Source organism: Mastigoproctus giganteus, chromosome 10, assembly GCF_048544385.1.
Source record: "Mastigoproctus giganteus isolate SK-2022 chromosome 10, ASM4854438v1, whole genome shotgun sequence".
Lineage (NCBI taxonomy): Eukaryota > Metazoa > Arthropoda > Arachnida > Uropygi > Thelyphonidae > Mastigoproctus > Mastigoproctus giganteus.
In genome coordinates, this window is record NC_143584.1 from 85,324,278 (window position 1) to 85,350,498 (window position 26,221).

The 26,221-nt window shown below is 38.7% G+C and overlaps 1 protein-coding gene across 1 annotated transcript in view; it reads right to left on the reverse strand.

Annotated features, from left to right (window-relative positions):
• The window catches only part of LOC150079131 (annulin-like), a 189,911-nt gene that overhangs the window by 82,621 nt on the left and 81,069 nt on the right, over positions 1 to 26,221 (reverse strand). Inside the window, exons 7-8 of the mRNA XM_090382963.1 lie at positions 20,367 to 20,476; positions 6,123 to 6,285 (exon numbers count right to left, since the gene is read on the reverse strand). Coding sequence (XP_090239089.1) covers positions 6,123 to 6,285; positions 20,367 to 20,476 — 273 coding nt within the window. The remainder of the gene's footprint in view (positions 1 to 6,122; positions 6,286 to 20,366; positions 20,477 to 26,221) is intronic.

Below are 26,221 nucleotides of genomic sequence, written 5' to 3' on the forward strand. Positions count from 1 at the left end.
TAAATCCACAAAAGCCCTGTTAATGTGTAAGTAACCAACCCACAAGTTCCAGTGAATATCTGGAAAGTTAGTTAATCTCCTATTATAAGACATTCTGATTTACTGGTCCACTATTTCTCTGTACAGTTATTTGTTGCTCTCATCAGTGTCATTAGTCCTATAACACACTCCTACTCTCATTTTTTTCCCCCAGTGCTTATGTCACATTAAATTGACTCAAATTGCACTGGTCATCCATTTCAACTGGATGCATTGCCATAGATTTTATGTGTTTCTTAACTAACAGCATAACCCCTCCTCCCTTCCTATCCTGTCTGTCCATGTGCAGAAGATGGAATAAGAAAATTGGTTGACACGCAGGCAAACACTGAAGACAGTTACCTCCTTGGCCTCTTTGTGGACTTCAAAGGGGCCTTTGACCCTATAGTGGCAGAACACCCTGGAGAGGTTCAGTGATACTGGATTGACCAAAGACTATTTACAAAATTATGGCTAGTTACTTTGCAAACAGAACTTGTGAATATGGTATGCGACATGTGGTTTACACAAAGAATATCAAGGAACCACTATCATTACCTATGCAGACAATATCATGACCCTTACCTCTGCCAACACCAGAGCATACCTAGAACTAACAAAAATCCTGCAAGACTAGCCACATGAAGCGAGGTCCATAAACTGCAAGTATCTCCCAAAAACTGTACAGATACTTCTGAAGGGTAAACTGCACAACAGGCCACCAACGATAAGATGCAGAAATAAAACCATAAAATATGTAACAAGGTACAAATACCTAGGAGTGATCCTGGATGAATGTCTCTCTTTTGTGCTCCATGCATATCATCTGAAAGGATAAAAAAAAAAAAAAAAAAAAAATTGTTGAAAAATTGGCCAATCTCTCAATGAGAGACTGGGGACTGAAGAGAAGAACACTCTGGCCATACTATAACACCACCTTTGTCCCTCTGATGATGTATGGAGCAGGGGGGGGCTGAAAGCATTGAACAGACAAAGATGCAGTAAAGAAACAAACACAATTGGCCCAGAGAACAGTACTACTGACCACCTCTAAAGCCTGTACAGTCCCAACCCTGGTTCTGCAGTACTCTGTGGAACGCTACCTATCTGCCTGAAAATCACTTTCCAATACTGTTGGAGAAAGAGCATCCCGACCCAAGTACAGGACATTACATTGAATCTGGACACACCGTGCAATACAGAACAACAGAGAATCACACATTTAATACTGGAAAAGTGGCAACAAACCTGGAATGCAACATAAAAGAGTTGGACAACAAAAAACATGTATCCCAGAAGTCAGAGAGTTCAAAAAAGAACAAATTTCATGGTTCACGCCAGGACTGCAAAGTACCTATTAATGGGACATGGCAACTTAGCATTAGCATTAGTAGAGGCATTTGATGCAAGAAAGCAAGCTTATGCAGCATCAGCCAAAAAAAAAAAAAAAAAAAAAAAAAAAAAACACCACTTCCACTTCACCCCTCTGTTCGTTCAAAATACCTGTCCAGCTGAGCCTTAAACTTATTTAGGCTATCAACCTCCACCACAAGGGATGAAAGTCTGTTCCACCAACCAACCACCCGCTGGCTAAAGGCAAATTTCCGCACGTCTATCCTACATCTGTCTTTCCTCAATTTGAATTTATGCCCTCTCAGGTGATTTTTCTGAGCTAGAGGAAGAATCCCATCAGCATTGAGCATGCTTAAACCATTCAAGGCTTTATACACCTCTATCAGATCACCTCGCTGGTGCCTAGTCTCCAGACACTGTAATTTGCAAAACTTAAGCCTTTCTTCGTAAGAGCACCCCTTTGTTCCATTCACTAATCTTGTTGCCCTTCTCTGTACTCGTTCCAGCAGCTCTACATCCTTCTTGAAATGAGGCCTCCAGACCTGTATACAGTACTCTAGGTGTGGCCTGACCATCGCCTTATACAATGGAATAATCACCTCCTTATCCCTGCTGGAAAAATTCCTGTATATCATTGACAATACTCCATGAGCTACTCTTGCAGCCCGTCTGCACTGCTCAGAGAACTTCATATCTGCCTGCACAACCACCCCCAAGTCCCTTTCATTCTCTACCACTGTCAGTGTTGTACCACAGAGTTGATACGTTGCTCTGGGGTTGCTGTTTTCCATGTGTAGTACTTTACATTTGTCAATGTTAAACTTCATTTGCCACCTCTCAGCCCATCTGCTCAACCTTTCCGGATCCTGTTGCAGCAGCATAGTGTCAGTAGTGTCCTTGACAACCCTGCCAACCTTTGTATCGTCTGCAAACTTGGACATTAAGCCCGATATACCATCATCAATATCATTTATAAATTCAGTCAATATCATTTATAAAAAAAACTTGAATGCAAAACATTGACTTAAGGCTGGCTCCCACACCAAACTGCGTATGTGACCAGAGAGAGATTTCAGATCATATTATGTTTGATTACCCACATTATATAGAACTGAGGTTTGCCCTTGAGATGGAAGTAAGCAACCCACAAAGGGTGACATCAAGAACCATGAATAATAGAAACAAAACAAAATTTTGCAGCATATGAGGGTGGTTCAATAAAGAATCACCCTGACCTAGCTGCAGAGGTGTTAGCATTTTGATTCTTGGCTCAGGTTTTAGTCCTTCTCTACATAGCCACCATGCAGATTTACACATTTTTCCCATCGATGGATGAGACTACAGATACCATTTTTACAGAAAGTGGTGAGGTCGGTCTTTGAACCACTGAAGAAATGAGTATCTCATCATCAGGGAAGTGGGTCCCCCAAAGAAATGATTTGAGGGAAGGAAACAAGAAGAAGTCCGATTGTGCAAGATCGGGTGAGTAGGCTGGATGGGGCAGTATTTCATATCCACAATGGCCGCTTGTGTTGTCGCAATTTCAGAAGTGTGAACTGGGGCATTGTCTTGAAGCATTCCCACACCTTTGGACAGCATGCCATGCCTACATGTTTTGATTTTCTCCCGTAATTTTGTGAGTAAATTGGCATAACAGGCACCTGTAATTGTTCTACCTTTCAGCAGGTAATCAGTCATTATTACACCTTTCTCATCCCAAAACACTGTCAACAAGACCTAGACCTTTCCTGCTGACGTTTGCACCCTTGAGGGGGGGGGAACCATTATGTCACCATTCCATGGATTGCTTTTTACTTTCAGGGTCGAAATGGTGTATCCAACTTTCATCTTGAGTGATTAGATGAGAGAAAAAGTCTTCCTTATTTTTTTGGCCCAGAGCTAACAACTCTTGTGATTTCTGTTGTCGATCAGCCTTCTGGAAACCAGTCAATAATTAGGGAATCCATCTTGCACTCAATTTCCATAAATGGGGATGATCACGAAGGACTGTTTCAACAGAGCCCACACTAATCTTGACCTCCTGGGACAATTCATGCACAGATATCCGGCAATCTTCCATGATTAATGACTCCACTTTTCTGATCGTGCTGTCATCAATAGTTGAATGGGAAGGACCTGAAATGGGCTCAGATTCTACCGATGTCTGACCATACCTAAACTGTCTATGACACAAGATGGGGCTTCATCCTTATATACAGCAGTCATCTCCTCGTGGATTTCTTTAGGAGAATTCCCCTTCAAGAACAGATACCAGATTACAGCTCTGGCTTTAACTTTGTCCATGATGCTACTTTGTCACAAGTTCAGCTCTGTAAGAGAAAAACAAATTAAGACACAGGGCTGAAATTTTACACTTTTAGTACAGAGATATGTATGATGCCTACACACAAAATATCATGACTCTGCAATATGTGGAAGTAGGTGAATGCGATTCTTTATTGAACCACCCTCGTACAACTTTGCAAAATAAGGTGTTCAAGAGGAAACCTTCATTACTAAGACTTTCCTGATAATAACAATTTCCACTGGACAAGACCACAATCCTGATAAAAACATGCTGGCCAGGGGCCCTTCCCCCCCCTGGCGGGAATGCTAACCTCCAGTTGGAGGTAAAAATACAACCTGCTGACCCCTTCCGGTGTGGGATCATGACAACCAAAGAAGACTCCTGGCGAAGCCTTGATGGCCAGGGAACCCTTCCTCCCTGGTGGATCATAGGCTAATTTCTGAACAGATAGGAACCAGATGCTGACCCCAGTTGGGATGAGAATTATTAACTGCTGACCATGGCTATGCCTGGGTCAGGGTTGAGGTGGGTGCTCCCTCTAGCCATCCTCAGATGATCTGGGCATCTGGCTCCTTGTTTTGGGTGCTACCAGGATGGGATTCTCCCACTGTCCCTAAAATAGTTTTATTTCATCCTTTTCACTTCTGTTTTCTGGGAAAGACTTCTATTTATTACTAAGGCCATATTGCTCCGGGGATATGCGGTGGTCATTCCCTGACCTTTCTGCATCCTCCGTATTTGGTGGTCATGGGCTCGAACCCTGGTCTAATCAAGAAGCGTGTGCTACGCACTGCTGCTCCTGCCCACCTGGCTACGGAGGCGCCTCTCTCTATAAGATCCCTAGATTTAAGGACAGTTATTCCCATTGGGGGGGGGGAAGTATATCTCAAAAGAAAAGTGTATATTAATCATCCTCTGAATATCATTAAACTAAACGATCAAATCTGAGAAAAAATTCAGACAGTGCCAACAAATGTGCTACAAAGCATAATAGAAAACCTGCACTCAGGAGTGGAGTTCAGGTAGAGAAGGCAGAAGAGAAAAGTAGGTGGAGACTATCTTCAACATACTGTTTCATAAAAGTAAAATGCTTGCCTAAAATACATACCTCACTTTTACAGTCCACTTTCATAAAATTTTCCACTGCCTTGTATTTTAAAATGTGTCAGATGAACTATTATACCACATTAATAAGGAAGAACCTGTATAATCACAATGCTTTCAGAAAATTTAATGTTATCCCTTTTGCAGTATGCATCTCAGGTACATGCTGAAGGGTTAGCAACAATTTTATGTAGTACATTGCTGTTATATCCAAACTATCAATCATATGAGATACATTCAAGAAGTTCCCAGAATTTTACTATAAAAGTTTGAGTGATCAGTTGGGCTTACTAACCTAACCTCCTTCAAAGTAACTTCCTTCTGAACACACACACTGCTCCACTGGACTTCCTAAGATTTCAGACGTTCTTTAAAATTGGCACACAAAGGGCCACTTTGGCATTTTCTTTGAATTTGTCCACTGTAGTGAAGCGATGACCACAAAGTCCCATTTTCAGTTTAGAGAACAGCCAGAAGTCAGACAGTGCGAGGTTGGGGGAGTAGGGAGTCTGCTGCATGACTGATTATTTTTGGAGCCAAGAACTGGTGAACTGCAATTGTTGTGTGACTGGGCACATTGTCATGGTGCAGGATCCAGCCATCCTTCCACTTTTAAGGTCATCTTCACCTCACATTGTTATGCAAACATTTCAAAATCTCAACGTAGTAAGTAGCAGTAATGCTTCTCACCCCCCCAACAAGCAATTCATGGCGCACTATGCCCTCATCATCGAAAAAAAATGTTCAGCACAACTTTTATCTTAGATTTTGTTGCAGGAGACTTCTTGGGCAGTTTAAAATGACACATTTTAAAATTTTAATGTGCCATTTGGATGATTTCACCTTGGTCTCAGGGTCGTAGGTGAACACTTAACTCTTATCCCCAGTGACCACTTTTCTTAGGAAGCTCAGATCCTGCACAGATTTTCAAACAAATCACCTGTGATAGCTTTCCTGCAGTTGATTTGATTGTCCAACAGCAAAAGTGGAATAAACTTTGCATACAATGCGATGCACTTTTCCCAAGTTTAAAAAAGAACTTGATGTTAGAACGCTGTTTGAACTGCAACATTCTGCAATCAATCAGATGTGACACACGAATGAAGTGGTCAAGCCAGTTCCTATTTGGCAAGTGTACACATTAATGCCACATGAAACTTTACAGCCATAGCACAAACTATTTAAATAGCAGTGTGCAATTCTGGGAGCTTTTTGAATTACTATGTATTTGCCATTATTCATAATTAGGGGTTGTTTCCAGAAAACTATAAAAATTGCCACATATTTTTCTAAAGATCCTGAATTTCAACACCTATTATGCATGTAAATAGTTACATACTTATCTACACATGCATCCAAAATCTTTACTTGTTGATTCTCATCTGCAATTTTCCAAAACCACCTCTTAGCATGTATGGCAGAATGAATATAAGTTGTATCATAAACTTTATCTATTACTCCCAAAGTAACAGCAACTACACTTGTTGGTCCAGTGTAATGAACTGAAATAGAGTGGCATAAAGTGAACATAACAAATGTTTTTTTTTGAAAAGCACAGACTTAAATATTAATAATTTTCTTTAAAAAAAAAATAAATATATAATACTAATTTCATAAATATGAAAATAAGAACGAAAACAAACCAAAGCTGCAATCACTGATATGAATAGAAATAACAATAAAATTTATAGATACAAATAATACACTGGATACGCCACTTGATGGACAAAATTCTTCAAGAATGTAAGCAAGCTACATGGAAAAAAAATTTTTTCCATGTGTTCCTAGTATTAGCGATATAATGCACAGAAGCATGGCTGCTCATACAGCACCAACAAAAAAAAAAAAAAAAAAAAAAATTCATTTGCCCATTAGTTCTGATTATTTGAGCAAACTGAGCTTAAATTTGTTCCAACTACTTACCATGCATTAAGTGGAAGTTTATCCTATTAAGTGATTAATCTTTGTCTGACTGCAAATTTCCACACTTCTATTCTTTGGCCATCTGTTTTGAATTCAAATTTATGCCCCTTTGTGCGCTCTTGCCCAGAAAGCAAAGAAGCTATGGGAATTTTTTTTTTTTTTTTTTTGTTAATAACAAAAAAAAAAAAAAACCATGTAACATGTAAAATAAAATTGGTAACATGTGCAGGCTTTATTAAAACAATAACTGAGATAGGTAAACAGAAATGTGCCAACAATAAGTTTATCATATAGGAATTCTACATTAGTAATAACAGAAATAATCTGGTTACACATGGAAGCGACCCCAAGACATTAGCACAAAGAGATCTGGAAATGTTGGATAACCAGTAGACGAGGCAGACCACCAAAAATTAAATCCATTGTTATTTCAGGTTCTGTGGTGATTTATATCAAAATCTAGATAATATGTATTGAGAGTGAATGAATTTGTATTTTAAAGAATGAGTTCACTTAGGTGTAAAGAACTGAATTCCTATACAAAACTGGGACAATTAGGTCAAATAAATCATCAACAAAGCATAAAGGAAATAGGTCCTTTTTCAGAAAGGATTTTTGAGATGAATATAGGTGCAAGTTAGCTATAATACGAGTTAGGCAGTCCACAAAAGGAGTAGATCTTATTTGTTGGTTTTAGTGATGTTCCATCAAAAGCATAATTATAGAAGATACAACCAGTTGATAACTGTATTCCAAAAGGTCAAGCTACACTTTATAACATATTTATAGTCCTTATACAGGTTGTAAAAACCAATTTTAGGTTAAGGTCAATATTAGTGAACAGGGACCAAAAAATTAAGGTCTGCATGTGTGATATTTTGTTATGAAGAGTGCATATTAAGAGGTATATTATCAATAATAATTTCTTTGCTAAGGATGTCATCCAGCATAGATTTTAACAGAATTTCAAGAGTCTTTCCTGGCACTTAGGCATATTTGTGAGATTGAGAAATTCTCAGCTCACGACGATCGAGCAAATCTAATTAACTATTCTATCAATAAAACCATGTCTTGGGACATTTAGGCTAAATTGTCAAAACCATATTCAATCGGAACCCACGATAATTAAGCAAGAGAAAAGACAAACCCATGGTTGCAGGGAACAAATACAAATGCTCCCGCGTTTGGTGGAAATTTCTCCTGTCCCTCAATTGTGGACATGCGCTGCCGTGTGTCCGACCGGGCAGAAGACAAAATCAGAATTATTTAGGAGAAATTGTGAAAGAGCCAATGAGAAGGTGAGGATTGCCATAACCACCAGAATCTTGCATTCACTTTAAATAGGGATTAATAACGTGGGTGGAAGGACAGTAAGATCTTTGGTTCCCATGTCAACAACAGCAAATAAAAAGATGTTTATGGTCATAGCGAAGCCCATGCGCGCACATAGGACCATGGGATGGTTTCCAAAAATGGTCACATTGGAGGAAGATGTCCTGCATCACTTCATCTCTATGATGTAAGCTCAAATAACCAAAAGAACAGTTTTCTTCCATATTTATGACCCTTTATTACCATCAGCAGGAAGTGAATAATCCTTTTATTTTAGCATAGCTAATGAAAGGAGAATCTTTTGGGGAAAAGTAGAGCAAAGGTGCGAGGTATATAAGGGTATTGGGGGTCCAAAAAGGGGCTTTTTCTGCGAGCGTTTTTTTGCGAGCTGCTTTTGGCGAGCTAGGCTTCTGGCAGATGGGAGTTGGCTTTTTGCAGTTGAACAGCTAGTCAGTAAGTCAGTGAAGCAGTTAAAGACAAAGGCAAGATCAGGGAGGAACAGAGAGAGAGAGAGAGAGAGAGAGAGAGAGAGAGAGAGAGAGAGAGAGAGAGAGAGAGAGAGAGAGGGGAGCTAGAGCTACCCAGCAGAAAAGGTTCTTTCTAATTGCGCTCAAAAGAGTTGCTGGCAACACAGCTGATCGAAAGACGAGAGAGAGAGAAGAAGAAGAGTGACCACCAGAGAAAAAAGATCCAAAACGACAGAGGACCCCACCCAGATTTCGCTAGAGAGAAGGAGGCAGCACAACTGAATTTCAGGTGCACTGATTTAACTGGTAAGCCATTATTTCATTTGTGTGAATGTGAACCTTGAAAAACAACATTAACAGATAATATTTTCAATGCTTCTTTCCTGATCCTCATGAACTACATGTTAACACAATTATAGGTGAAATGACTATACTACTTTCACGAGTACCTGAAGGTACCCCTAGAAAGTTGAATGCCCACAAAGAGCTGTATAATCAAGTATGATCAAGCGCTGGTTTTAGAACGAAATAGTATTGAGAGAGATAAAAAGGCATAAAATTTAGCCACCCCCACTTCATTTTCATTTTGACCTTAAAATATGTAAAATAACAAAAGTGCTTATGAGCATTATGGACATTTGGCCTAGAACAATCTAGTGTATGACCAAAGGTAAGATTTGAAGAGTTCGTCTTATAAGATGAAACCTGGAATTTCTATGAAGGGTTAAATGTACTATTTTACCACTTCACTCACACCTTTGATATTGTTGTATGGAATTGACACATGTATGTCACAATGTATACAAATTACCCACACAGAATACAAGTGTTGTGTACCTGTTTTTTCTTTGTTATAATAAATGTTGTTAAGTGTTACACTATGTAGTAGTAGTAGTAGTAGTGGAATGTGATGCAAGAAATCAAGCGTATGAGCTTATGCAGCATCAGCCAAAAAAAAAAAAAAAAATCACACCATTCCCTCCAAATGCCTGTCCAATTCCTCCTTAAATTTATTTAACTTATCAACTTCCACAACAACAGATGGAAGCTGGTTCCAGCAATTAACCACCCGCTGGCTAAAGGCCAATTTCCACACATCTGTCTTTTCTTAATTTGAATTTATGCCCCCCCTTAGGTTCGTAATCTGAACAAGTGGAAGAATCCCATCAGAATTTAGCATGCCCAACCCATTCAAGGCCTTATACACCTCAATCAGATCACAACGCAGGTGCCTAGTCTCCAGCTACTGCAATTTGCAGAACTTAAGCCTCTCTTGGTAAGAGGATCCCTTCAGTCCCCTCACCAATCTTGTTGTCCTTCTCTGTACATGCTCAAGCAAATCTACATCCTTCCTAAAATGAGGCCTCCAGACCTGTATGCAGTACTCAAGGCGTGGTTTGACCATTACCTTATACAGAGGGACAATCACCTCCTTTTCCCTGCTAGCAAAATTCCTATATATCATTGAAATATAGGAATTTCAATGATATATAGGAATGTGCAGTCAGATATGAAGTTTTCTGCATTGCTCAGAAAACTTCATATCTGACTGCACAATTACTCCCAGGTCTTTTTCATTTTCTACCACCTTAAGTGTAGTACTACACAGTTGGTACGTTTCTCTGGGGCTACTTCTACCCATATGCAGTACTTTGCATTTTTCAATGCTAAACTTCAGTTGCCACTTCTCAGCCCATCTGCCAAAATTTTCTAGATCCTGTTGCAGTAACACACTGCCATTATTGTCATTAACAACTCTGCCAACCTTTGTATCATCTGCAAATTTCGACACTAAGCCTGACATACCTTCATCAATATCATTGATATATTTATCAATGACAAAACAACAATAGAGGACCCAACATCGAACCCTGTGGAACTCCACTAATAACATTAGTCCACGAAGAGCAGCACCCATTAATTACCATCCTCTGTCTTCTCCCACTCAACCATCCTTTTATCCATTATAGCAACTTACCCTTAATACCATTCTGCTCCAATTTGTACAATAGCCTTCCATGCCAAACAGTGTTAAAAGCTTTCCTGAAATCCAAATATATGATATCAAAATTATTTTTTGCATCCAGTTCCTTTGTAACCACATCATAATATCCTATCAAATTTGTCAGACAAGATTTTCCCTTAACAAACCCATGAATTATTGCTGCAGTCTTGTCCAGATGATCTTGCAATGCATCTTTAACCAGTGACTCCATTATTTTACCTGGAATAGAAGTTAAACTAACTGGTCTGTAATTACTTGTGTCGCCCTTCGATCCCCCTTTGTGAATTGGAGATACATTTGCACATCTCCAGTCTGTAGGGACCTCTCCTGAGTCCAAGGATGCTCTCATAATTATGGCTAAGGGTTTGCTTACTTGTTTTGTTTAATTTCAATAAAATTGAAATTTTATTGAAATTAATATTTAAAATAACTAAATGCACAAGGCATAATACATTAAGAGTTTAATATCTATATAATATCGGTGTGTAGATACATAGACAACTCTTAAGAAACTACAAAGTAGTTGTTGTAGGCATCATTTGCTCTTTCTCATATTGTGCTCTGCCTTCACGACGAGTTGCCATGATATTGCACTACCTCAAATAAGTAACGCTTCACTAATAGAAAAGACAATTGTAACTTATTCTTAGTGAGTACCACCACCCAGACGTTTCAAGGCTATTGGCCTATCATCAGCGGGTGGGCAGGTACCCTGGTATTGCAGACATGACGACCCAGTTGTGAAGATAATCACACAATATGAGAGATGCCAAAAGGTGTATATGACAATATTAAAAATAACTAAATGGATCGTCACGTCTGCAATACCAAGGTACCTGCCCACCCACTGATGATAGGCCAATAGCCTTGAAACATGTCTGGGTGGTGGTACTCACTGAGAATAAGTAACAATAGTCTTCTCTATTAGTAAAGGTTACTTATTCGAGGTAGTGCAATATCATGGCAACTTATCGTGAAGGCAGAGCACAATATGAGAAAGAGCAAATGATGCCTACAACAACTACTTTGTAGTTTCTTAAGAGTTGTCTATGGTGTATCTACACACCAATATTATATTGAAATTAATAGAAATCATGACTCAGACCAGAGGAGCAAAGCAAAAGGCTCAAGCTAATGGAAGTAATGTGGCTCAGAGGAGAACTGAGGGGAGCAGTTGCCTTCTGAATCACAGCCTTTTAAAATGCACTGCTTGCATGATGTTTGTGGAGCATTGAGGTACGGGACATGATATTGCCATGGGGGATGTCTTTGTGTGTGCGTGATGCAAGGAGTGTATCAAAATCAGGCAACAACTCAGCGTTGTTATGCGCCTATATGAAAGGACAGGGTGGATGCACTCGAAGGAACTAACTTGAGTGGCCCATCAAGCTCTCAGCTGGCCACATCAATGCTAGAGCTTGCACTTGGTCATCACACAACACAGCGGCAACCCCGAGGCAGAATGTGCTGGTCCCACAGGAACTAGTAGTTGTAGGTGACTCTATTGTCAGGGAAACGGGGTACATGCCTTGTAAAAAGGATAGGTGGAACAGGACCAGGGTATGTCTGCCAGGGGCAAAGGTTGATGACGTTGTAGAGCGGATATCATCTTTTAAGGGCACAAAAGGTGATATAGTTGTGCATGTTGGCACTAATGATATCAAGAGTACGAGACCGGCAAAATTACATAAGTACAGCTCACTGTTGAAAAAAAGCAGTGAATTAGAGTTGAATTCGAAAGTGTCTGCAATTCTGCCCAGACATGATAGGAGGGAGTATATAATGAGAGCCTTGTCGATCAATTCGGCCCTGGAAAGATTGTGCAAGGCTCAAGGGGTAGAATTTTTTTCAGCCTGGACTGTACTTGTTAACAGGAGAGACTGCTTCTACAGGGATGGGATACACTTAAATAGAAAGAGTGCAAGAATATTTGGTGATGCTATCGAGGCAGTGTTAGGTGGGTCGGAAAACTGCTAGCTTGGGGGGGAGACAAAGACTAATAGATTAAAAGTAACCACTGGCAGAGGTGAAAGAGATTCTTGCACTGCTTCTATTGGAATGAGCAGATGCCTGAAAAACAAGATGCAGGATATTTCAGAGACTGCTGGGAGTCACTGTGGTACAAGTAAACACATGGGTTCTGTTAGGGTAACTAAGAATAGAAACAGGTGCATGTATAATTGCGTGTACACCAATGTTAGGAGTTTAGTAAATAAATTTGATGAATTTGAGGTATTGCTCAAAACATCAAAGGAAGATGTTGTTGGGATATCAGAGACGTGGTGTCACACAGATATAAGGAATGCAGAACTGGAATTTGGGGAGTACAACGTCTACAGAAAGGATAGACAGGATAGGAAGGGAGGAGGGGTTATGCTATTAGTTAAGAAACACATAAAATCCAAGGAAGTGAAGCCAGTCAACATTGCTGGACAGTGCAGTGTCGAGTCAGTCAAATTGGGAGATCAAAATTGAGAGTAGGAGTGTGCTATAGGCCTAATTACTCTGATGAGTATAATACGAAACTGTACAGGGAAATAGAATGGGCCAGTAAATCAGAGAGTCTTATAATGGGGGATTTTAATTTCCCAGATATTGACTGGAATTTGGGGGCTGGTCACTCACACACTAGCAAGGCTTTTGTGGATTTATTGGATAATTGTTTTCTGCATCAGCATGTTCGGGAGGCAACTAGAGGGAGTAATAGTCTTCATTTGATTATCAGTAGTGATTCTTCATGCATTAAGAATCTGCAGATAAATGAACCACTAGGTAGCAGTGATCAGAGTGTGCTGAAGTGGGATTTACTCAAAGAGGTAACTACCATTAGGGGTAAACGGAAGGGTTATTGCTTTCGTAAAGGCAACTACGATGGACTAAGACAGTATTTAAATTCTATACAGTGGGACCACCTGATGATGTTATCAACAGCAAATTAAAAATGGGAAGCATTCAAAGAACTTATCTTGGAAGGTACTAGGCTTTACATTCCAACTAAGAATTGTTCAAGGTTTAGGCCTAAATGGATTTCAGATGAACTAATGAGACATACGGCAGAGAAGAAAAATGCATGGGATACATACAAATTAACATGTGACACAGAAGCCAATGATAGATACAAGTTGATCTGTAACCAAGTTACAAAGGAGGTTAGGCAGGCGAAGGCAGATTACAAGATATCTTTGGCAAGAGATGCAAAGAAAAACAGCAAAGAGTTCTTTACTAATGTAAACTCTAGAAGGAAGGGGATGAATCATATTGGTCCACTTGATATCGATGGGTCAACTGTTGATGATCCTGCTCAGGTAGTTAACAAACTAAATGAATATTTTGCATCGACATTCACACATGAGGAGTTACTCCTCATGTGTGAGGAGTAACTCCTCATGTGTGAGGAGCGAGGGGAATGCCAGAGGTGTATTCAACTCTGGAAGTAAGCTACAGAATCTTGTAATAACTGAGAGTAAAGTTGAGGAGAAATTGTTGAAGATAAACACAAGAAAGGCACCTGGGGTGGATGGGATCTATCCAGTTATATTAAAGGAGGCAGCAAAGGAAGTACGCAAACCCTTAGCCATAATTATGAGAGCTTCCTTGGACTCAGGGGAGGTACCCACAGACTGGAGATGTGCAAATGTGACCCCAATTCACCAAGGAGGATCAAATTCTGACACAAGTAATTATAGACCTGTGAGTTTAACTTCTGTTCCAGGAAAATTAATGGAGGCACTGGTTAAAGAAGCACTGCAGGATCATGTAGACAAGACTTCAGTTATAACTCGGACACAGCATGGTTTTGTTAAGGGGAAGTCTTGCCTGACCAATTTGATTGGATACTATGATGCAGTCACAAAAGAACTGGATGCAGGGAATAACTTTGATATTATATACTTGGATCTTAGAAAGGCTTTTGATACTGTTGCACATGGAAGACTGCTGCACAAATTGTAGCAGTGTGGCACTGGGGCAAATTGCTGCTATGGATAAAGGGGTGGTTGAGGGGGAGAAAACAGAGAGTGGTAATCAATGGACACTGCTTATCATGGACTAATGTTATTAGTGTAGTCCCTCAGGGCTTAGTATTGGGACCATTATTGTTTTCTGTATTTATAAATGATATTGATGATGGTATATCAAGCTTAATGTCCAAGTTTGCAGACGATACAAAGGTTGGCAGGGTTGTCAAGGACACTACTAACACTATGCTGCTGCAACAGGATCTGGAAAGGTTGAGCAGATGGGCTGAGAGGTGGCAAATGAAGTTTAACATTGACAAATGTAAAGTACTACATATGGGAAACAGCAACCTCAGAGCAACGTATCAACTCTGTGGTACTACACCGACAGTGGTAGAGAATGAAAGGGACCTGGGGGGGGGGGTTGTGCAGGCAGATATGAAGTTCTCATCAGTGCAGACGGGCTGCAAGTGTAGCTCATGGTGTATTGTCAATGATATATAGGAATGTTTCTAGCAGGGATAAGGTGATTATTCACTTGTATAAGGCAATGGTCAGGCCACACCTAGAGTACTCTGTACTCATTTCAAGAAGGATGTAGAGCTGCTGGAACAAGTACAGAGAAGGGCAACAAGATTAGTTAATGGAACAAAGGGGTGATCTTACGAAGAAAGGCTTAAGTTTTGCAAATTACAGTGTCTGGAGACTAGGCACCTGCGAGGTGATCTGATAGAGGTGTATAAAGCCTTAAATGGTTTGAGCATGCTCAATGCTGATGTTAGTCTTCCTCTTGCTCAGAATAATCACCTGAGAGGGCAGCATAAATTCAAATTGAGGAAAGACAGATGTAGGATAGACGTGCAGAAATTTGCCTTTAGCCAGCAGGTGGTTGGTTGGTGGAACAGACTTCCATCCCTTGTCGTGGAAGTTGATAGCCTAAATAAGTTTAAGGCTCAGCTGGATAGGTATTTCGAACGAACAGAGGGGTGAAGTGGAAGTGGTTGTTTTTTATTTCTTTTGGCTGATGCTGCATAAGCTTGCTTTCTTGCATCAAATGCCTCTACTAATGCTAATGCTAAAAGAGTCCCTTGATAATTTATATGCATCCCATGCATTTTTCTTCTCTGTTACGAGTCTCATTAGTTCATTTGATAACCATTTAGGCCTAAACCTTGAACAATATTTCTTAATAGGTATGAAACTTTTAGTAGCATCCACGATTAATTAATTGAATGCTTCCCATTTAGAATTTAGTGTTGGTAACATCATCAATTGATTCCACTGTACAGAATTTAAAAGCTGTCTGAAACCACTGTACTTACCTTTATGGAAGCAAAAACCCTTTCCTTTACCCCTGATGGTATTTATATCTTTAAGTAAATTTCACATCAGTACACCTGCCACCTAGTGGTTCCTTTATCTGCAATTTCTGCATGTCTCATCCTCTCTGCCCATATTCTAATACACCAGTAAAAAAAAGTACAATTGGGTTGACACCCTGTGATCATTCGATCTTTAACCACAACGCAAATCCCACGCCGCAGTTCCAGAGGTTATAAAGCCCCTGAGGACCGAGAGCACAGATTTTGTCCTAAGGTTAGAGCAACTAGACGAAAAAGGGCGTCACCCCGAAAGAATGAGTGGAAACAAGATGGCACCGTGAAGCAAGCAAGCTCAAACAAGATGGTGCCACGCATACAGGGACGCGCCCAGAATTTATCTCTAAATGATATTATAAATGTAAAGTCCATCACAGATGAGAAATATAGAGGTGAAAATATAAAACAATATCTGTAATTCTTATTATTCAGTTTATGTAGTTCTGTTAATCTTTAATAACAGTGGTTATTAAACAGAGTTTAGTAAGATCATAACAGAGTTTAGTAAGATTCTATGCTCTACAGAACCAATTATACTATTTGTTTCACCACGCAAGACAAAACTGCTGATTGCAGTTGGTGACATTTGACTTGTGCACCACAACTCTCCCATGGAAACTGACCATGGAGCTATGTACATAATGTACTCATACAGATCCCAATCCTCTGTTGTTTTGTGGGAATGTCTGAAAGATTATAATATTACCCTTCTGATCTCTCTCTCTCTCTCTCTCTCTCTCTCTCTCTCTTCATATGGAGTGAGCTTCTGTGGTCTTCCTGTGAGTCGCTGGATGCTGGAGCCATCACACTTTCATTCATTGTAACATCACTGACAGTCAATGTTGGATGGTGCTGGTTAGTGGTATTACTCTCCTCCTCCTGTATTACTCTATTTTTAAAGTCTCTTTTCTCTCTGCATATATGTATCTCTTCACAAGTGACATCACATTCATAAGTCTTGCATAACAGTGCACAGACTGTCTAAAGTTAATAATACTATAGAGTATTTTAGCAAGAGCGTCATGCTATGTAGACTAATGACTAATGTATAAGTTAGTGCAATGGCATCAGTTTAATTTGTAGCCATCTACCGAAGTAGTTGAGTTGGCATTGTTTTAATTATATCTCATATTGTGAATAGCTTCACGAGTTGCCGTAGTATTGCATTCCTCAAATAAGTAATACTTCACCAGTGGAGAAAACTAATGTTACTTATTAATTTCTACTGATACCATCAACCAGATGGCACCACTTCAAACCTTATCGGCTTCTCATCAGTGGGTGGGCAGGCACCCTAGTGTTGCAATCATGAATTAAACTGATGCATTGCACTAACCTATACTTTAGTCATTCTACTATAGTTTATACTACTGCACACAATCAGGCATCTCTCATATTGTGGAGCTATACTTCATAACCAAGTTGTCACTATTGCAACACTAGGGTATCTGCCCACCCACCGATGAGAAGCCAATAAGCTTCATAACAGTGCCGTCTGGGTGGTGGTATCTGTCAAGAATAAGTAACATTAGTCTTCTCCACTGGTGAAGTGTTATTTATTCGAGGAAGAGAAATACCATGGCAACTTGTTGTGAAGGTATTCACAATATGAGATATAATTAAAATGATGCCAACTTAACTACTTCGGTAGATGGCTATGAATTAAACTGATTCCATTGCACTAACCTATATGTTAGTTAATAATACTGTATTAAAACTACATTTAATCTATGAATTTCTTTTTTCCACACAAATTGTATGGAAAAAAGAAATAATAATTATCATATATATATATATATATATATATATTGACCCAATTTTAATGAAATTTGGTTTGGTTTTGTTTTATATATATATATATATTGACCCAATTTTAATTTAATTTGGTTTGAATTTTCTTGAAAGTCTATCCACTGGAAGTTTCTTTCTTACATGCAGAGAAACATGAAGACAAGTGCTTAACATATATATATGTATATGGAAACGTGCCTAAAAATGGGGATCTCCAGATACTTTTTTGGAGGATAACACAAATAATGACTCTTCAAAATGGTTATTATGATGTTTAATTCTAAATTACAAACATCCTTATGATGCTTTACATATATAGAGCATCATACCAAGATCACAAAATGATCTGAATGACATTCAGGGGTGCATTTGGGGGGGGGTAAGCATATGCCCTCTTAACCATGCATATAAGTGTTCCTAGGTCTATCAAAAAAAAAAAAAAAAAAAACACTCAAAAACCTGGTTGCCATTCCCCTGGTTGTCAGTCAATGTTGGATGGTGCTACGATGATACCTGGATATGATGGTGATGACATTTGCTATAATGTCAGTGTATAATGTTAGCTTCAACAGGATTTTTGTCTTCTGTGTTGAAAAGTTCCAAAAAGCTACCATGCAGATTTAATTTTAGTACAAATTCTTTTTGGTTCACATTTATCAAGTTTCTTGATAAGTTGAATGAAAAATTCTTGTGTACGATTAATAATATATTTCAAAGTTAATTGTATTATTTAAGCAATAAGGATTCAAGGCATAAAACTGACATAAAATTTATTGATGTGCCAATCTCAGATTTGTGTTATGTGCTTGTGCTGACATAGATATGGCTATTAGTAAAGTTATGTTTTTGAAAGTGCTTAAATTTTTCTTTTAGAAAGATTATTAATTCAGAGTGGACATATGCAACAATACCACCTTTAAAAGTGAAAGGAATTACAGTGAATAATCATAATAAATGAGACAAGTGGTGAGTGCGGCAACATTTAACTGACATTGCTGGAAGAAGTAAGTGGAGCCTGGCATGTTGTAGATGGCAATGGATATCACTGAGATTGGAGCTGAGACCACATTTGTGAAATGAATCAGAAAGTTTTGACACCCAGTGGTATCAGTGATCCATCAACAGGTGCAAGAAAAGGATTTGATTAGTTGATTTGCAATATAACCAGACTTGGCCAAAATTTGATCTACTTGACTCACAATTGGACATAAATATCATATTCTTCTGCCTTTTAGTGGCAGTCTTAACTACAACTGGAAGAATGTCTACAAAATATATCAGGCACCAGATAAAGTTAGAGTAAGCTTAATAATGGAGGCATAATTTCTCTCTCTCTAGGATTACACAAACAAGTGGATAGAGATTCATATTAAGGAAAAATAGTGTAGGCTGGCTGTCAGAAAATTTACCTTTGAATAAAAAGTAAATCAACTATCAGAACAAGTTACACTAACCTTGTAGGGCAGAGAGCTTGTGTAAATTTAAAAAGATTTAGATGAAATAAAACTTGGAACCATTTTATTTTATTATTTTTATGTATTTTAATTTAATTTTTGCCCACAGGTGCAACATGCACCTTACTTTCTTGAATCATGCTGCCATTTTAATGAAATACAGGAATACCTCGCATAGCGTGGTTAATTCGTGCCAAAAAAATACCATGCTATGCAAAACCGCACTGTTTGTTATGTTTGTTATTTGGTTTTTAGGAGCATTAGCAACTAAGACCATATTGCTCCAGGGATATGCGGTGGTCATTCCCTGACCTTTCCGCATCCTCCGTATTTGGTGGTGATGGGCTCAAACCCTGGTTTAATCAAGAAGCGTGTGCTATGCATGCACTGCTGCTCCTGCCCACCTGGCTACGGAGGCACCGAAACCACACTAATCGAGGTATTATTAGTATGTATTTTAATGTAATGCATTCCGACAATTTGATTATAGGGATCGAGTTGCAAAAATATATAGGCATTTGTTTACTATAAATTGATGCACACAAAATTCTTGCAAAAAAAGAAACTAAAATGATAAAAATGAAAAATACTAGTAAATACAGTACAAATGATTTTTATTGCAGTATGTACATACCAAAAGAATATAAGTGAAATATGCACTGTATTTTTATTTTGAAAAATAACTGATCAGCTTAGTTTGCACAGTTTTTTTCTTCTTTTTATCTGCATACATCTCTTTATACCATCGAATGTCATTTAGCAATGCCTGCCTTACTTTCATACCTCGTTCGATGTTTGGATCTAGAAGAACACTCGGTGCCCATTTCTTCCTTCCACCCATATTTGCGTATAAAGGTGTATCGTTTTTAAAAAATAATCTTTAATAAAAATACACAGTGAAAAAATATTTGTACAGCTTACACACAATCAACAACCTCACCACTCGGAATCTAGAGTGTTGTTTACTAATCTATCCGTATATAATGGGAGTTTCGACAACAGTCAGAATGGCCTTGAATCCATAATGCATTGGCCTACGTGTTGGCATTATAATACGTACATACATATCAAATGTATTGGCGTGTAATGCAGTTAATTTTTTTTTTATTTGTAAACTGCGCTATAACGAAAACCGCGCTGTTCAAAACTGCACTATGTGAGGTATTCCTGTACATAATTTTTCAGAATACATTTTATTATAATGAAACTTTGAGAACAGTAATCTACACTGCACTGGCATCATTTGCTTAACTTCAAAATAGCTTTTCCCACTTACCACCTGATTTAATTCTGGGAGTTGGATCAATAATCTGCCAACCATGAAATATATCACCAGGCTCTAAATCCTTTCTACTCAGCCAAACTTCTGTCCATACATGATAAGCCCTGGCAAAATGAAGTAATACATGATAAATCTTAGAAGAAAAAAAAATTAAGATCATTTGTAGCAGTAGAGATTCGAGACAAATACAATACTCTACATATTTCTTCCACCTTATTAGAAGATTCCCCTCTTGGTGTATAATTTAAATTTTTAGCCCAGGTCAAAATTTAACCTGAATTTAAGTTAAGATTCTATTACATAAAGAAACTTTGTAGTGACATCCCCCACCCCACTCAATGTTTTATTGTCCCATCCCAATTCAGAAAAGTTATGGTGCCTCCCCTCCCCATTTCACTATTTTTTTTCACATTAAAAATAACATCTACATATAACAGAAAACATAATGAATTAAGTAATTTTATTCATCTTAATTTAAGTTAAAGATTAAGAAAATTCATTATTAACAATTTTAATTAAGTGAACAAATATTAAAATATGTTCATCTAATTAAATTTTGAAACATTGAATTTATAATTTAATTACACTTTTAAACAATTTTAATATGATGTGGAACCTTGGTTTCTAGTGCGGTGATTCCTAACCTGTGGGCTGTGGCTCCTTGGAATACCATGAAATTATTCCAAGAGTGGTCGCAAGGTTATTTATAGGATCATATTTCACTGGGTAAAAGAACACACATGCTTCAATAATTTCAGATTCAGAAAACAATGTATTGGAAGCCTTTATACCCTTCTGATACATTGTTTCTCTTTTACTAATTGCGACATAGTGGCTATGTCATATTTAGTATGAGTTTCTCTTTGAAACAACATCACTTTGATTTTCTTTGATTCAAAATTCTTCCAAAATTATCTGTTTTCATGGTTTGATCTCAATATTTAATGTTTATCATGAGTGTTTCTCTACAGACAAAAGGAAGAGCTTCAGGAGTTCTTGGTTGCCGATCAACCTTTTATCCAGCTACTCTTCAAAAACAGCCACTTTATACAACATCCAACTGACAGTAATTGGTAAGTAAAGCTAATTATTTTATTATGAGGACTTTTATTTAATTTTTTATTAAATAATTAAGCCCTTAACAGCATTGTCATAATGTAATTGTACCCTGTCTCAATGATTTTTCTCACATTTTGTAATTATATATTACCAATTTGTTTGTATAAGATAGTCTTTTCAATAAATTTGTAAAGTTTTTACATTAACTATATCTTTTTATATTACGATTAAGTGATAAAAATTTACAAATTTATTACAACAACAACCAACCTCAAAGAAAATTCTTTCGCCTTGGGTAGCCAAACAAACTTTTACCTATAGCCGTCAAAACTTTAACATGGGCCCATATAAAATTTGCTGTATTAGCGAAACCCATGATGTCATTAAATTCATTTTGGAATTTAATAAGTTCGCCCCCATCCATTTCTTGTCAACTTAAAGCCCACAATATACAATATTTCCTTGTATTCACTGACACATTATTACTTGTCGTACTAACTGTATTAATTATTTGGTTATAGGGGACTAAGTCTGAAAATGGATAAGTGACTAAAAACAGGCACGTTGTAAAGCAAAGTAAGCAAAGTAGAAAGCAAAAATCGCATGCCCATGAAACTCCACAGCCCAACATAATAAAAGTAAACTTCGTAAATACTGCAACAGCTATATAAAGATGGGTTTTACATGGGCTGGTCCTGAAGATTACCAAAGACTATCATGTGTGATTTTTTATGAGGTGCTCTCAAATGATGGATTAAGATTAAAATCTAACAAACTTTGTAGATATTTGGAATCAAAGCATAGTGACTGTGCATTTAAGCTAGTGGAATTCTTCTTTAGGAAACTCAAAGAATTAAAGGAAACTAACCATTTGTTGCAGTGTACAGCTACAGGGTTATTCAAAATGAAGTCCAGGGTTTCAGAATTTTTTTTTTGGGAAAGCGCATGTGTCATAATCATTTGTAGCCATCTCAAAAGAACGCATAATATCTCAAGTTTCGTTCCCATGCTCGCAATGTTCGGTGTGCTGCATGACTAACCACCAGATGGTGTTGGACGCATACCGCCGTGCAGTCGTTCGTCTGCCTGTGACGCCAGTTCTGCTCTGTTGCAACCTGGCTTCGGAATGTAATGAGAAAGCTTTTACTGTGTTGGAGTTTCATGTAAGTAAATCTGTTGCCATTGTGCAATGCCACTTTCGGACAAAATTTAAGAAAGATCCGCTGACGGACAAGACAATTAAATGATGGTATACGCAGTTTAAAGAGACAGGATGTCTGTGCAAGGGAAAAAGTCCCGGTCGCTCACCCATATCAGATGCTAATGTGGAACGCCTTAGGGAAACTTTTCTAAGGAGCCCAAGGAAATCCACTGCGAGGGCAAGCAAAGAACTTCACATCCCAGAAACTACATTTTGGCGTGTTTTGCGGAAGCGATTACTAATGAAACCATATCGTCTAACCCGGTTGCGGTCTTTGAAACCAGATGATCTGTGCGCAAGGAGTAACTTCTGCACTGCACTGTTTGCAGAGCTGCATGGAACAAGATGACACATTTGCTGACAGAGTGATTTTTTCTGATGAATCGACCTTCCATTTGTCAGGGAAAGTGAATAAGCAGAATGTGCGATTTTGGGGGACATCAAATCCACATACACATGTGGAACACGAGCAGGACTCTCCAAAAGTAAATGTCTTTTGCGCCATATCTCAAAGGAAAGTTTACGGTCCATTTTTCTTTGGTGAAAAGGTTGTAACTGGGGAGATTTATCTGGATTTATTATGCTTATGGCTCCTACCCCAACTACAGGACGATAGTGCGAACTTCATCCTACAGCAAGATGGTGCCCCATGTTGCTTCCATCACATAGTCCGGAATTTTTTAAACTGCCATTTACCGCAGCGATGGATCGGACGTGGGAGTGCTGCAGATCAGCAGATCGAATCCTGGCTGCCTCGGTCTCCCAACCTAACGCCATGCGATTTCTTCCTGGGGGTTTCGTAAAGGATGACATTTTTGTGCCTCCCTTACCTGCGATTATACCAGAACTGAAAGATCGGATCACAAAAACCACTGACAGCATCACTCCTGACTTACTAAGCCGTGTGTGGGAAGAATTCCTTTTCCGAGTTGATGTCTGCTGGATCACTAAAGGCTCTCATATTGAACATTTATGAGGTATGTAAAAAAACTTCATTACTATACTTGCATTTTGGAAATATTTCTTTCTTCCTATGTCTGCTCATGTGTGTACACGAATTGTTTGAAACCCCGGACTTCATTTTGAATAACCCTGTATAATGATTCAAAGGCAGTAGAAGTATCTTATAGAGTAGCTTTTTAAATAGCAAAGGCAGAAAAGCTACATAATATAGGAGAAAACTACCTGTAGTGAGAGAAATGGTGAGTACGATGCTGGGAGGGAAGGCTTGCAAGGAAATTAATGCTATCTCGTTTTCAAATAATACAATTCAGTGCAAAATTAGAGATATGGCTGAAGACATTAAGGGACAGATTATTACAAGAAAATACAATAATTGTTTCTGTGTCCTTCAACTTGATGAATCAATAGACCCTGCAAACTTACCCAATTCTGGCATTTGTTAGATATGAATGCATTAGCAAAAGCACATGATGCAAGAAAGCAAGCTTATATAGCATCAGCCAAAAATCAAACAAAAACCCTTCTCATTTCACCCATCCACTCACTCCAAATGTTTGTATAGTTCTGCTTTGTAGTAGTAGTAGTAGTAGTGGCACATGATGCAAGAAAGCAAGTGTAGGAGCTTATGCAGCATCAGCCAAAAAAAAAAAAAAAAAAAAAAATCACACCATTCCCTCCAAATGCCTGTCCAGTTCCTCCTTAAATTTATTTAACCTATCAACTTCCACAACGACAGATGGAAGTTTGTTCCAGCAATTAACCACCCGCTGGCTAAAGGCAAATTTCCGCACATCTATTCTACATCTATCCTTTCTTAATTTGAACTTATGTCCCCGTAGGTTCGTAATCTGAACAAGTGGAAGGATCCCATCAGAATTCAGCGTGCTCAACCCATTCAAGGCCTTACAGACCTCAATCAGATCACCGCGCAGGTGCCTAGTCTCCAGCCACTGCAATTTGCAGAACTTAAGCCTCTCTTCGTAAGAGAATCCCTTCATTCCCCTCACCAATCGTGTTGCTCTTCTCTGTACATGCTCAAGCAAATCTACATCCTTCCTTAAATGAGGCCTCCAGACCTGTACGCAGTACTCAAGGCGTGGCCTGACCATTGCCTTATACAGAGGGACAATCACCTCCTTTTCCCTGCTAGCAAAATTCCTATATATCATTGAAAAAACCCCATGACCTGCCCTAGCAGCCTGTCTGCATTGCTCAGAAAACTTCATATCTGACTGCACAATTACTCCCAGGTCTTTTTCATTTTCTACCACCTTAAGTGTAGTACCACACAGTTGGTACGTTTCTCTGGGGTTACTTCTACCCATATGCAGTACTTTGCATTTGTCAAGGTTGAACTTCAGTTGCCACTTCTTAGCCCATCTGCCCAAATTATCTAGATCCTGTTGCAGTAGCACACTGCCATTACTGTCATTAACAACCCTGCCAACCTTTGTGTCATCTGCAAACTTCGACATTAAGCCTGATATACCTTCATCAATATCATTGATAAATACACAAAACAACAGTGGACCCAACACCGAACCCTGTGGGACTCCACTAATAACATTAGTCCATGAACAGCAGCACCCATTGATTACCACCCTCTGTCTTCTCCCACTTAACCATCCTTTTATCCATTGTAGCAACTTACCCTTAATACCATACTGCTCCAATTTGTACAGTAGTCTTCCATGCGCAACAGTGTCAAAAGCTTTCCTGAAATCCAAGTATATGATATCAAAATTATTTTTTGCATCCAGTTCCTTTGTGACCACATCATAATAACCAATCAAATTTGTCAGACAAGACTTTCCCTTAACAAACCCATGCTGTGTTTGAATTATTGCTGCAGTCTTGTCTAGATGATCCTGCAATGCATCTTTAACCAGTGACTCCATTATTTTACCCGGAACAGAAGTTAAACTAACTGGTCTGTAATTACTCGTGTCACCCTTCGATCCACCTTTGTGAATTGGGGACACATTTGCACATCTCCAGTCCGTGGGAACCTCCCCTGAGTCCAAGGATGCTCTCATAATTATGGCTAAGGGTTTGCTTAGTTGCTTTGCCGCCTCCTTTAAAATAACTGGATAGATCCCATCCACCCCAGGTGCCTTTCTTATGTTTAACTTCAACAATTTCTCCTCCACTTTGAACCTATTTAAGCTGTCAACTTCTATGACAAATGGAAGTTTGTTCCAGCAATCAACCACACGCTGGCTAAAGGCAAACTTCCACACATCTATCCTACAACTGTCTTTCCTCAATTTGAATTTATGTCCTCTCAGGCATTCTGATCAAGAGGAAGAATCCTATCAGTATTAAGCATGCTCAAACCATTCAAGGTTTTATACACCTCAATCAGATCACCTCACAAGTGCAAAACTTAAGCCTTTCTTCTTAAGAGCAACCCTTTGTTCCATTCACTAATCTTGTTGCCCTTCTCTGTACTTGTTCCAACAGCTCTACATCCTTCTTAAAATGAGGCCTCCAGACCTATATACAGTACTCAAGGTGTGGCCTGGCCATTGCCTTATACAAGGGGATAATCACCTCCTTATCCCTGCTAGAAAAATTATTCTTGTATATTATTGACAAGGCACCATGAGCTACTCTTGCAGACCAT